Source organism: Talpa europaea (assembly GCF_964194135.1).
Source record: "Talpa europaea genome assembly, chromosome: 4".
Lineage (NCBI taxonomy): Eukaryota > Metazoa > Chordata > Mammalia > Eulipotyphla > Talpidae > Talpa > Talpa europaea.
The window spans coordinates 67,877,577-67,891,894 of NC_140070.1; the positions used below are offsets into that span (position 1 = coordinate 67,877,577).

The following is a 14,318-nucleotide window of genomic DNA, read 5'->3' on the forward strand; positions in this document are numbered from 1 at the left end:
AGGGTCATAAAGGAATTTTTAAAAAAAAGATAAAACTCTAAGAAATAGAATTTGAAATGTAAGAGGACTATTTAAACAGAAATCATCGGATCATAAGAGATCCTATACACAAAGGATCATAAGAGAAATACTATGAGGGGCCTCCCCTGGTGGAGCAGGCGGTTGAGCACAGCGCTGTGAAGCTGTTCGCAGCCTCCGCAGCATAGGTTCCATCCCGGCCAGCTGGACGAGAGGGCCCCTCATGGCAAGGCAGACCTCTCCTGTCTTGCCCGCTGCTCCCCTCAGCAGTGTGTTTCCTGAGTCTGCCTGTTCTGCTCCCCACTCTGTCTCTGGTGAATCCTCTCACCCACCCGTGCATCTGGCCTGTACCCTGGTTCTTGTATAAATAAATAATTCTTTTTTAAAAAATGATGTATTTAAAGAGAATACTATGAACATCTATATAAAATGAATGGTCTTGAATAAATGAAAATTTTTTCTGAAACATTAAATTTTAGAATCAGCAAGAAATAGAAAACATGAATAGACCAGTTCCAAGCAAGGAAACGGAGCAATCCAAAGGCTCACTGAGGGCCTCCCCTGGTGGCGCAGCGGTTGAGCGCTGGGTTGTGAGGCTGCCCGCAGCCTCTGGAGCGCCGGTTGGATCCCTGGCCACTGGCGAGGGTCCCACCAAAAAATAAATAAATAATAACAATAACAATAAAATAATAAACAAAGCCTCACCGAAAAGGAAAAAGAAAAGAAAAAAAAATCACAGGGCTTTTTGGTTTCATTAACGAGTTCTAGCAATCCATAAAAGATAAAACAAACTTTCTCAAACTCCTCAGAAGAGAAAGCTTCCAAACACATTTTATGAGGTCAAAATCACTCTGCTATTAAAGATCAGAAAGAACATAACAAAACTGGAAACTATTGACCAAAATCCATGATGAAAATAGATGAAAAATTTCCAATTTTTTTTTTCAGCAATACATAAGTAGTTGGGGCACAGGAGTTAAAGTAGTTGGGGCGCCTCCCTGGTCGTGCAGGGAATAGAATCTCAACACTATGAAGCAATCACTAGCCTCTTCAGTACAAGTTCAATGCCAGGCTGGCCAGAGAACAACGCACATGGCACAGCAGACCTCTCCTCTCTCACCAGCTGCTCCCCTCAGCAGTGTATTTCAGTAGATCTGTTTGTTCTGCTCCCCACTCTTTCTGGTGAATCCTCTCACCCTTTGTACTGCTGGTGTACACCCCAGTTCTTATATGCATAAATAAATCTTAAAAAAAATACATAAAAATTTGCACACAACATCCCAAATGGGAATTATTCCAGTGACACAATTGGTTCAGCATCTGAAAATTGATGGAAGTAATTCACCATATCAACAAAAGGAAAGATTAAAGACCATATGATCATATCAATAGATGCAGAGAGTATTTAAGAAGACCAAAAATCATTTATGATAAAAACTTTAAATAAGTATGTAGATAGTAGGAATATATCTGAACATAATAAATAGGACAAGTGCTAGGTAACCTCATTCACAGTGGTGAGAAATTAATAACAATTCCTGTAAGTTCATCTGCAATGCAAGGATGCCCACTTACAACACAAGTATTTGATGTAGTATTAGAACTATTAGCTAAAGCAATTTGGTAAAATAAATATGTTTAAGTAATGAAGGAAAAGAAGAAATAAAGCTATGACTATTTGCAAGTGACATAATAATATATAGAAAACCCTAAAGATTCCACTTAAAAATATTATAAACAAAACTCAGTACAATAAAGTGGGCAGCCACAAAATAATATACAAAAATCGGTTGTGTTTCTATGTGGAAAAAATGTATTGAAAGTTTATGAAATCAAATAAACAACCCAATTTAGTATCCAATGTGAAAGATTTAAATAATATGAAAAAGCATACCAAAGGACGTAAATGACTTACATGATGAAATCTGTAATATATTAAGAGAAATAGAACACCCAAATGAATGGAAATATATTTACTGCTCATGGACTGAAATAATCAACATTGTTAACATGGTCATGTCTCTCAAATCAATGCATAGATTCAATGCAATGTATATATGTTACAATGACTTTATACAAAGAAATAGAACAAATATTACTAAAATTTAATTTCGAAGCACAAAAGAATTCAAATACCCAAAACAGCCCTGACAAAAATGAAAATAGACAATCCTAGATTTCAAACTATAATAAGGAGCTATAGTGATCAAAATAGTATTATATTGGAAGAAACACTTATGTATAAGTAATGGAATAGGGGCCTCCCCTGTAGTGCAGGGGTTAAAGTCTCAACGCTATGAAGCTCTCACCAGCCACTGCGGTCTGAGTTCGATCTGATCTGGCCAGGAAGCTAACCCACATATAATACAGCAGACCTCTCCTGTCTCACTAACTGCTACCCTCAGCAATGTTCTGCTCCCCAATCTGTTTCTGTTGAATCCTCTCATCCCCTCCACCTCTGGCTAGATCCCAGTTCTTATACGCATAAATAAATAAAATAAATCTTTAAAACTTGTAATGGAATTAAGAACCTATAAATAAGCCCACATTTAACTGGACAGCCAATCTATGACAAAGCCAAAAAAATACAATGGAGAAAGGAAAGTTTCTTCAACAAACAGTATGGGGAAACTCGACAGCCACATGCAAAACAATGAACCTAGCCCAGTATCTCACACCATGCATACACACAAAAAATAAATTAAAAAAAAAAATTTAAAGACTTGGATGCAAAACCTAAAATATTAAAATACATTAGAAAACAAAGCAATAGCACTCCACAAAATTAGCTTCAGTGAAGTCTTCGGCAATTCACTGCTTAAGTCAAGAGAAAGAAGCAAAAGCAAACAAATGGGACTACAGCAAACTAAAAGTTTCTGTACAGTGAAGGGACTAATATCTAAGGTCTACAGAGAACACTAACAACTAAGCAAGAAGAAAACAAAAAGCTCAATCAAAAAGTTGAATGACAACAAGACACTCCCCCAAAGAAGATATACAGATGGCCAGCCAACAGGCACATAACTACGTTCATAGACACTGATCATCAGGAAAATGTAAGTTAAAATCACAACACAACAACACTCTGGCTGTGAAAATGGCCTGTGTCAGAAAGCACAGTGGCCTATGTTGTTGGTAAGGATGTAGAGAAAAAGGAAATCATCATACACTGTTGGTGGGAATGTAGACTAGTAAAGCCTCTAAGGCAAACAGTATGGAGTTTTTCTCAAAAGATTAATTTACGATCATAGGATTCAGCAACTCCACACACAGGCATCTATAAAAAATATGTAAAAACACTAATCCAAAGGAATATATGCAAAGGAATATGCATCTTATGTTCATTGCAGCACTCTTTAAAACAGCCAAGTTAAGAAAACAACCTAAGTTCCCAAAGACAGATGAGTGAATTAAGAATATATATCCAGGGCCTTCCTGCTGGCGCAGCAGTTGAGCGCTGGGCTGCGAAGCTACCCGCAGCCTCTGCAGCACCGGTTCGTTCCCTGGCCAACGGGCGAGGGTCCCACGTGGCGCGCAGACCTCTCCAGCCACCCGCTGCTGAGGGGAGCCTCAGCAGTGTACTTTGGTCCTTCTGCCTGTTCTGCTCCCTGCTCTGGCTCTGGCAAAATCTCTCACCCTCCCACCCTTCTGACTGTACCCAGTGCAATACTGGATGATTTCACACACATGTGCAATATAGAAAAACAAAGAGACAAAGACAAAAAGCAAAACTTAAAAATTTGACTACAGAACTGAGGCAACCTACCAGAGGGGATAGTTGGTGCAGGGAACTAAGTATAGAGTTCTCCAATGGAATGATGTAGAGGATTCTCAGTGCCCTGGTGGTGGGAGCGATAAAGTAATATACATCTGAAGAGATGTGAACTTGTATCTCTGAACCTTATATGGTATCACATACCAACATTACCTCAATACATAGTAATGCATTTTTGAATGCTAGTATTGAGGTTTTAATCCATATTAATTTTCATTTATAAGACAATACAAATCTGAAAAAAATAGCATGACTTGTACATAATACAATCTAGATCAATTCTGGTTAAAAAACAAAGCAAAACAAAAAACAACAAATGATGCTCATCTTTTTACTATAGGGATTTGATCATTATGTTTGAAACTAAATCCTCTAGATTAAAATGGAACTACTGGGCCTCCCCGGTGGTGCAGCGGATTGAGCGATGCATTGTGAAGCTGTCCGCAACCTCTGCAGCAGGGGTTCCATTCCCGGCAGGCCAGGGAGAAACCCAGATGGTGTGGCAGACCTCCTGCATCTCCTGCTGCTCCCCTCAGCAGTGACTTCAGTCAGTCTGCGTGTTCTGCTCCCCGTTCTCTTTGGTGAATTCGCTCACCCTGGGCGCCTCTGACCTGTACCCCCATTCTTGTATAAATAAATAAATCTTAAAAAAAATGGAACCACTAAGCAGGAGGGTTGGACTGAGAACAAAGTCGGTGGGGACCCTATGATCTATGGTGGGTTGCTGTGGTAACAGAGATCTGAAGAGGATATTCTATCTCTTCAAATCACAAAAAGTATTATAAACCAATAATACTTTAATTTAAAAAAAATGTTCAACAGTTCACATTTTTTAAACTTCCCCTTTAATTTTAAAAGGATATTTGAACAAATTGCAAGTTGAGTCATATAAAATCACCAGTATGCCAATATCGTTTGCCTCTGAAAAAGCAGTTTTACATAATTCAATTTATTTTTTAAAGATTTATTTATTTATTTATTTATACAAGCACTGGGTATAGTCAGAAGCTCGGGAGGGTGAGAGAATTCACAAGAGCCAGAGCGGGGAACAGAACAGGCAGACTGACAAAATACACTGCTGAGGGGAGCAGTGGGAGAGGCAGGAGAGGTCTGCGTGACATGTGGGACCCTCGCTGGTGGCCGGGGATCGAACAGGCACTGCAGAGGCTGCGGGCAGCTTCGAAGCCCAGCGCTCAACCGCTGTGCCGCCAGGGGAGGCCCTAATCCTACTTATTTTGTGGTGAAAATATATTGAAATATATGGTTTCTCTTAGCTTCATTTCAATTTTTATTTTACTAAATTAGGTAGATTATGTATTTTAATTGTATAATGTGTAAGTCTACATTTTATAAAATTACAATCTTCCCTTCAGTCTACTCATCCTTCAAACAATAAATTGATATATGTATACTTATGCTATACACAGGGACTTTTTTTAAAATAATGCTTACAAATGTTAATAATGGTTGTTTTCATAGTAGTAAGATTGTGGCTTACTATATTATATTTTTTCTATTGCTTGTATTTTTGAAAACTAAGATGCCTCCTATTCAGGAATATAGCATTTTTTTTTTATTCTAAGGTGAATAAGAGAAGGTATCACTAATATAAAAAAGCAGCAGTTAAGTATGAAATGTACCGGCCCATAGAAATTCTTCTTGGACTTACAGCTGCTCTATTCAATTGCATGAATGACTTTCTGATGATAATTATGAGGATTTCTTCCCATAATTTTTACTGAACCTTTGCATATTCAAGAATATGGTTACTATGTTTTAGACTACTTTCATTGAGATTTAGGAAATAGAATGCACAACTATAATTTATCCTCAATCTATGGTCTGCCAACCAGCAGCATTGGCACCAACTACTTGTTAGATATGCAGAATATCCAGTCCCACCACTAACATACTGAATCAGAATCCCTTGTGGAATTAAACAAGTATTAGAGTTTAAGGAACACTGTTTTTAAAGATTGAGTCTCTGACAAGAATGTTGGTTACCAGCTTTCATAAAGCTATAGAGATAAGCAACTCAGTGAGTTTGTAGAATGGAGGAAGAAAATTGAGGTTCACATGAAGATCCTTAGCCCACAATTCAAATATATCACACGCCCTAAGGGGTGCTATCTCTGGTGAGGATGATCATTCACACATTTTAACATTTTCAGGATGACATAGTGAGATTTCTGAGAAATGGACACAAAGTACAATGGTTAAAAGAGAAAAAAAGGTCATATTGTTTGATAACTAGTTCTCTTGTCACGGGATATGGAGAATCAGCACAGTTAACATTGTTCACATCAAAAAAAAAAAAAGAAGAAAGAAAGAAAGAAAGAAAAATAGCACTACCTGCAAGATTTCTCAGCATAATTAGTTCTTTTTCCAAACTGTCTAAGGTTTCTTGCTCAGCAGTACCGTCTAAGAAAGGCTCATTATTGTCAGTGATGTCTACATATTCAATTTCTGAAATTTCAGAAGCAGCTCTAGATAATGATTGAACAGCTACACTTCTTGGTCGAAAATGAGAGGAGAAAAGGCAGCTGGAGTTGTTTTTAATAGAGTTGGAAAGTGGTAAATTTGCTGCTGAAGGTTTCAGTGATAACTGCCCTAAAATGAAAAATGAAAATTGAAATCAACTCTTTTTAAAAATCTGAATGAGTACTTAACATTATAAAATGCCAACACACTGAATTTACAGAAGTTAAATTCATACAAAAGAGGTTATGAGAAAATAAACTTTAGATTATCATCCATTCAGGTTTACTATATTTATTAATCCTCCAGATATCTTCCAACATTATCAGAAGACTTTTGGGTTATTTTGTCCTAATTTCCTACATTCAGAAAAGATAAGCTAAATTTTAATATTTACTAATACAAAATATCTACAAATCAAGAACAATTCAACACCCAATATTATAATCAACGGTTTCAAAAATTCTTAGACATTATTATGGAAGAATGTGTTTCTAAGAAAAAATAACCCACAGGATAAATATGGTATGATATCCTGGGAACAATTTTACTTGATGTCATGTAACTTATTCTTATACTGAAACAATATGAAGACATAATTGGCTTGAATGGAAGATCTTTTTAGAAAAACACAGGTGTTAAAGAAATTGAGATCACACCTCTAATTTTCATAAATATATGTTTGCACTCTACTGATTTATAAGGCAATTTAGTGGAAAAACTCTAGAAGCAGAGACCTAACTCTGGTTATTGCTTTTGTTCCACTAAGGCAGTTGACACTTGATCTATTTCAAAGACTGACTTAGTTGGTTTCTCAAACAAGTGTGTTTCTCACATAGTAGGAAGAAGAATACTTTCAAATCCTACATTAACACAACATAACAAATTTAAAAGTTTATACTGTTCCAAGGCTATTTAATAAAGCCCAAGGGAATTTTCAAAGTAAAAATTTAGAAATCCATACTATGGATAAATTTCTAAATGGTACTCATTAAAATAAATATTTATATTAAATAAAAATGATTTTATTATTATAAGATGACCTCACATTAACTTAACACAGTTGTGTGTGTCATGTGAAATATCAGTATTTAAAAAGAGTTATAAATCTTGTCAAAAAAGACAATGAATGGAGGTATGACACTCCCAGGCTTCAACTAAACTACAAAGGTAGAGTAATCAAAACAATATGACATCAGAATAAAAATAGACAGAGATGAATAGAATATGATGAAGGGGGGGATCACATATATATGGGAAGTTAATTGACAACAAAGGATTCATGAGTATACAATGGAAAAATGGAAGTCTTCAACAAATATTGTTTAGAAAACTGAATAGTCACATGCAAAAGAATAAAATTAAATCACAAGCTCACATCATTTAAAAACATAATTCAAAGTGGATTAAAGAACTGAATGTAAGCCGTGAAACCATTAAATAGAAAACATAGGGCAGGAGCCTTTATGGTGTCACAGAGGTTAAGTCTCAGCACCATCAAGCTATCACCAGTTACTGAGGCCTGAGTTCAATCCACCACCAGGGAGCTGTCCCACATGGCACAGCAGACCCCTCCTGTCTTGCCTGCTGCTTGTCTCAGCAGTGTATTTCAGTAGATCTGCCTGTTCTGCTCCCCACTCTGTCTTTGGTGAATCCTCTCACAACATCGTGCCTCTGGTCTATACCCCAGTCACCCCAGCTCTTGTATGCATAAATAAAAAAATCTTAAAAAAAAAAAAAGAAAACATAGGGGAAGTACTCCAATACATTATTTCAGTGATGTCTTTAGGGACTCTACTCCAACAGCAAAGGAAATAAGAGCAAAAACAAGGGAACTAAAGCCTCCCCCTTGGCGCAGCGGGTTGAGCACCGTGCTGTGAAGCTGTCCGCAGCCTCTAGCATGGCTTCCATTCCCCACAGCCAGGGAGATTCCCACATGGTGCCGCAGACCTCTCCTGTCTCGCCTGCTGCTCTCCTCAGCAGTGTATTTTGGTCCTTCTGCCTGTTCTGCACCCCGCTCTGTCTCTGGTGAGTCTTCTCACCCTCCTGTGCATCTGGCCTGTATCCCAGCTGTTGTATAAATAAAATAAATCTTTAAAAAATAATAAGTAAATAAAGGGGAAAAATTTCATAATGCAAGATGCTATTATTGAAAAACAAAGGGCACACTACTAAATGGGAGAATATATTTGCACAACTTACATCTGACAATGGGCTAATATGCACCATCTACAGAGTGTACACAAACAACCAAAAAAAAAAAATTTAAAATGTGCAGTGAAGGCAAAATGTACACTTCTCCAAAGAAGGAACACAAATAAACAGGCACATATAAAACGTGTTTTCATAATTTATCAACAGGAAAGTATGGGCCTCCCTGGTGGCACAGCGCTTGAGCACTGGGTTGCCCGCAGCCTCTGCAGCCCCTGTTCGATCCCCCGCCACAGGGCGAGGGTCCCACATGGCGCGCAGACCTCTCCTGCTGCCCGCTGCTCCCCTCAGCAGTGTACTTTGGTCCTTCTGCCTGTTCTGCTCCCTGCTCTGGCTCTGGTGAATTCTCTCACCCTCCCTCGCTTCTGACTGTACCCAGTGCATGTATAAATAAATAAATCAATCTTTCAAAAAAAAAGAAAAAAGAAAACAGGAAAGTGCAAACCAAAACCACAATGAGGTACTATCTCACACCTGTGAGAATAGCCTATATCAAAAAGACCAGAAACATGTGTTAACAAGAATCTGAAGAAAAAGGAATCCTCACATACTGTTGTGATATTATATACTGGTCCAGCACCTAAGGAAAATAGTATAGAAGTATCTCAAATATTAAAAAATACATCTACCATAAAAGCCAGCAATATTCCACACTTAATTACCTACCCAAATATTGCACTGACACCCATATGAAAGGATCAAGGCATGCTTGTGGTCATTGCAGCATTGTTTACCATCAAGTTATGGGAACAACCTATGTGCCCAATAACACGAGTGGTTTAATAAGATTTTATACACACACGCACACAATATACACGAAATACTACTCAGCATTAAAACAACAACAACAACAACAATAGACTCTTGCTATTTTTAACAACATGATGGAACTGGAGGCAATTATGCTAAACAAAATAAATCAGAAGGAGAAAAATACTGGATGGTTTTTCCATATGTACAATACAGAGAAACAAAACAAAGTGTCTCAAAAACCAACTAGAAGACAATTTTAGAAATGTAACTAAATTTCAGGCGACCATTGAGGGAGGCAGGTGATGGAGAACAATTTGTGGAGGGAGTCCAGAGGACTGTGCTAGAGGAGTGTTGTTGCACTTCTGGTAGTTGTATTATAGCAAAATATAGCTGAAAGATGTGATCCTATAACTTTGAATCATGTACAGTATCGTAAACCCATGTTATCTCAACAGAAGTAGATAATAAAATAAATAAAATTTAAAAGTGTTACTGTCATTATAATAAAAAATAATTTGACTAAACATATAACATATAATGTTATTCCCACTCTATTGAGTCAAAGGAACATGTAAAATTCAGCAGAGTAGCCACAGGCAATTGTAATATTAAAATATTTAATGACTATTGGGTTTGTATTTTTTAAGTTAAGAGACCTATTTTGAATGTAGCTAGTGCCCTAACAAGAATCGTAATGCAGTATGCAATTATTTCACAAGAGAAAAAAACTAAGATAAGTCTCACAGGCCACAATTTTAATGAACATTCAGTATTCAATTTTGTGAACTTTTTTGGTCATGATTAAATTATGAATAAATTAAAATAGGATGTTAGGTGCCTAAAAAGTCATACATCCTTCTATTTTCTCATTTCCAGTGTTTCTGCTCTATAGATGAATAAAGTGAAGTGTGCACAACACTTGAAAATCCGAAAGGATGATGGTTTTAAAATAAACCACTGTTTTTAATGAGTAAACTTAAAATTATTTTTTAAAGATGCTTTCCTTTTATTTTTTTATTTTATTATTTTTTTTAAGATTCATTTATTTATTTATTTATACAAGCATTGGGTACTGTCAGAAGCACAGGAGGGTGAGAGAATTCACCAGAGCCAGAGCGGGAAGCAGAGCAGGCAGAAGGACCGAAGTACACTGCTGAGGGGAGCAGCGGGCGGCAGGAGAGGTCTGCGCGCCATGTGGGACCCTCCTTGGGTGGCCGAGGAGCAGCCGGGGATTGAACCGGCGCTGCAGAGGCTGCGTGCAGCTTCGCAACCCAGTGCTCAACTGCCGTGCCACCGGGGAGGCCCTTATAATTATTTTTGTAGCAAAAAATTATTTTGTCTTTTTTGTGTCCATGCTCAGAGACAATTTTGAAGAAAATAATCTATCAAAGCTACTATAATTCTAGAAAAATAAATGTAGCTATCTCAACAAATTGTTTTAATGACCAGCATTTGAATAATATTTCCTCTTTTCATGTATAAAATCTAATAAATCAATATTTTTTCATATTCATTAAGTAAAGCAAACTTGGGCCTCCCCAGTGGCGCAGTGGGTTGAGCGCCATGCTGTGAAGCCGTCTGCAGCCTCTGCAGTGCAGACTGATCCCCGCGGCAGGCAAGAACCCACATTGCTCCGCAGACCTCTCCTGTCGCATCCGCTGCTCCCCTCAGCAGTGTATTCCTGTCATCTGCCTGTTCTGCTCCCTGTTCTGTCTCTGGTGAATCCTCTCACTCTCCTGTGCCTCTGGCCTGTACCCCAGCTCTTGTATAAAAATAAATAAATCTTAAAAAATAAAAGAAAAGCAAACTTGATGTTCCTGTGTATGAAGTAGTGGTAGGGGCAGCAATGGTAGAAGCATAGGACAATGAATCATACATTAATGCAACTATATGAATAAAAAGTCCTAGGATAGTGGAGAAAAGCATTCACTTGTATCTATATTTGGCTATTCTTAAACAAATAAAATTTAAATGAATTAAAATAAAACAAATGAATGCAAGCTATTATAATCAAGGCAAGGACTTGTGTGGACACAGATAAATATGAAGCGAGAAAAAATTCACATAATGTAAATGCCCATCATAAATGTCATATAAAAATTTATTAAAAAATAAATAAAAATAAAACTCCATCTGCTCAATAAAAAAAATATATTGATCCATATAACAACGTCTTAATCAACAGTGTTTGAATTGAATTGATTCTAATTAAGGATAAAAAAGAACAATGGGTGTCATGAGACCATCTTTCTTACTGAGAGTATGTTCAAAATATATTTTAAAGCCAAAACAAAAAGATACAAGACGATCCTATTTTGTCTCTGATTTTACTTTTTTTTTTTTAATTTAAGTGAGCATGACATTCCCTTTAATAATGATGTATACATTTGTTCATTTACTGGTAGAGTTAAAATGTGAAACAATCGAGACTGGCACCAAAGTAAAATGTCATGATTGAGGGAGAATTAAAAATAAAAAAAAAAATAAATAAATAAATAAATAAATAAATAATCCAGGGCAAATTATAAGCCTAAGAAATTTTGGAAGTAAGTTGTAGCATCACTGAAAAATGTAATTTTAGAAATTCTGACTCCATGAGGAAAAACATAAAATGGATAATGGCTATTACAGAAGAGGAAAGGAGTGAAAATGGAACAGAAAAATTACTCAAGGATATATAGAGAAAAATTTTCCAAACCTAAGGAAGAAGCTAATTATACAAAAGCCCATGAAGCTAAAAGAACATCTGGCATCAAAATGCAATGAGATCTGAATCAAGACACACAGTCATGAAATTTCTAGAATTCAAAAAAGAAAGTATTAATTAGAAAAATAAAAAAGAAGTAATCTGTAGTGGAATTCCCAATAGACTGACATCAGATTTCTCACAGTAAGTTCTATGGACAAGGAGAGAATGTAACTGTATATACAAAATACTTCCATATAAAAATTGACAGTTAAGAATACAATACCCTAATGGCTCTCCTTAAGATGAAGGAGAAATAAAGTCTACCAAGACAAGTGGAAGCTAACACAACTTGCCAACACTGGATCTCCTCTTAAGAAATGTTGAAATGGGTTCTAATATTTAAATTAAGAAGAGAAGAAATCACTCAATATCTCAACAAAGAAAAACGTAGAACAAGAAAACTTACAAAATGTCAATAGCAAATCCTCATATAACAATAATAATCCTAAATGTAAATGGACTAAAATCATCGAAGAACAGGCATAGATCATAAAAATTCAAGCTTCTGTTAGGTCTAGGAAAGTCATGTAAACACCAGAGATACACAGGCTTGAGCCTGTGTAAAATTTTAAAAAATGGCCCTAGAGACAAATGGGGAACAAAAAAGCATGGAGAGTCATACTTATATCAGAAAAAAAGACTTGCTGAGGTAAAAAAGGTAACAAGAAACAGAGTAAATTATATAAAAATTAAGGGATTAGAATACTATATAATATTAACATCTATCATTGTATACAAACAAAATAAGGACACTCAAAATATGTAAGCAAATATTTAAAAATCTGAAAACAGACATTAGGAGCAACAAAATTGGAGATTTCAATACTCCACTTTTACCAGTGGACAGACAGTAAATCACTAGAGAGGAAATCAATAAGGAAACAACAGTGTTAAATGAGGAATTAGACTACATGGGCTTACTAAACATTTAAATGACTCTACAACCCCGAAAATGCTGAGTTTAAGAGCACGCAGAACACTGTCCAGGATGGACAACATGTTGAGTCACAAAAGAAGGTTCCATTAATTTATGAGACAAAGCCTAAATGCATATTAAGAATCATCTCTGATTACAGTGATATCAAACTAGATCTCAATGGAAAAAAAGAAAAGAAATCATGGGGCCTCCCTGGTGGCGCAAAGGTTTAAGTGCCACAGTGTGAAGCAATCTGAAGCCTCTACAGCATGAGTTCAATCCCCAGCCAGCCAGAGAGCAACCCACATGGAGCAGCAGACCTTTCCTGTCTCACCCGCTGCTCCCCTCAGCAGTGCATTTCAGTCAATCTGCCTGTTCTGTTCCCCACTATGTCTCTGGTGAATCCTCTCACCCCCCACATCTCTGGCCTGTACCCGACTCTTTTAAATAAATCTTAAAAAAAAAACTCAGGAAAAACTACTAACAATTGGAGATTGTAGAGTACACTACTGAATGACTATTTTATATTAATGCGGAAATTAAAAGATACATTGAGACAATAAAAATGAAGATACAACCTATTAGAATTTATAGGACACAGCTATAGAATTTAAGAGGGAAGTGTAGAGCAATATGTGCACACATCAAAATACATAAAAGAGCTCAAATAATTAAGCCTACTCTCACTTTAAGGAACTAAAAAGAAAGAACAAATAAAACCAAAATCCAGTTGAAGGAAAGAAATAATAAAAATTAGAACAGAAATAAATGAAATAGAAATTAAAAAAAGATAGTCCAAAAGACCAATGAATTCAAATTCATTATTTAAAAAAAATAAGTAAGTCTATATTTAGACTCTTTAAGAAAAAAATAAGAGATAAAATTCCAATGCATAGAATTACTAAAAGAAGTTATAACAGACATTTCAGAAATACAGAAATCATTAGAAATTACTATAAACATCTATATATAAGTAAACTGAATAATCTAAATAAAATGGATAATTTCTTAGAGATATACAACTTTATAGACTGATCAGGAAGAAGCGGAAAACCTGAGCATAGCAATTGCAAGCAAGCAAATTGAAACAGTAATCAAAATTTTCCAAAATAGAATCTAGGGCGAGATGATTGAACTAGTGAGTTCTACCAAATCTTCTAAGACAAATTAATACCTGTCTTTCTAAAACTATTCCAAAAAAATTCAGAAAGCAGAAATGCTTCCAAATACATTCTATGAGGTCAACATTATTCTGATACCAAAAGCAGAAGAAGACATCCCTGAAAAAGAAATTTACATAACAGCATTCAGGATCAACACAGAGGAAAAAATCCTCAACAAATTCATAAAAAAATTGAATTAAACAATTCATCATTACCAAATAGGATATATTCCAGGAACACAAGGACAAGGTTTGG

The 14,318-nt window shown here is 36.1% G+C and overlaps 1 protein-coding gene across 1 annotated transcript in view; it reads right to left on the minus strand.

Annotated features, from left to right (window-relative positions):
* Positions 1-14,318, minus strand: part of ZBBX (zinc finger B-box domain containing) — a gene marked incomplete at both ends in the record, with an annotated part of 181,663 nt that overhangs the window by 19,367 nt on the left and 147,978 nt on the right. Inside the window, one exon of the mRNA XM_084232624.1 lies at positions 6,146-6,403. Coding sequence (XP_084088750.1) covers positions 6,146-6,403 — 258 coding nt within the window. The remainder of the gene's footprint in view (positions 1-6,145; positions 6,404-14,318) is intronic.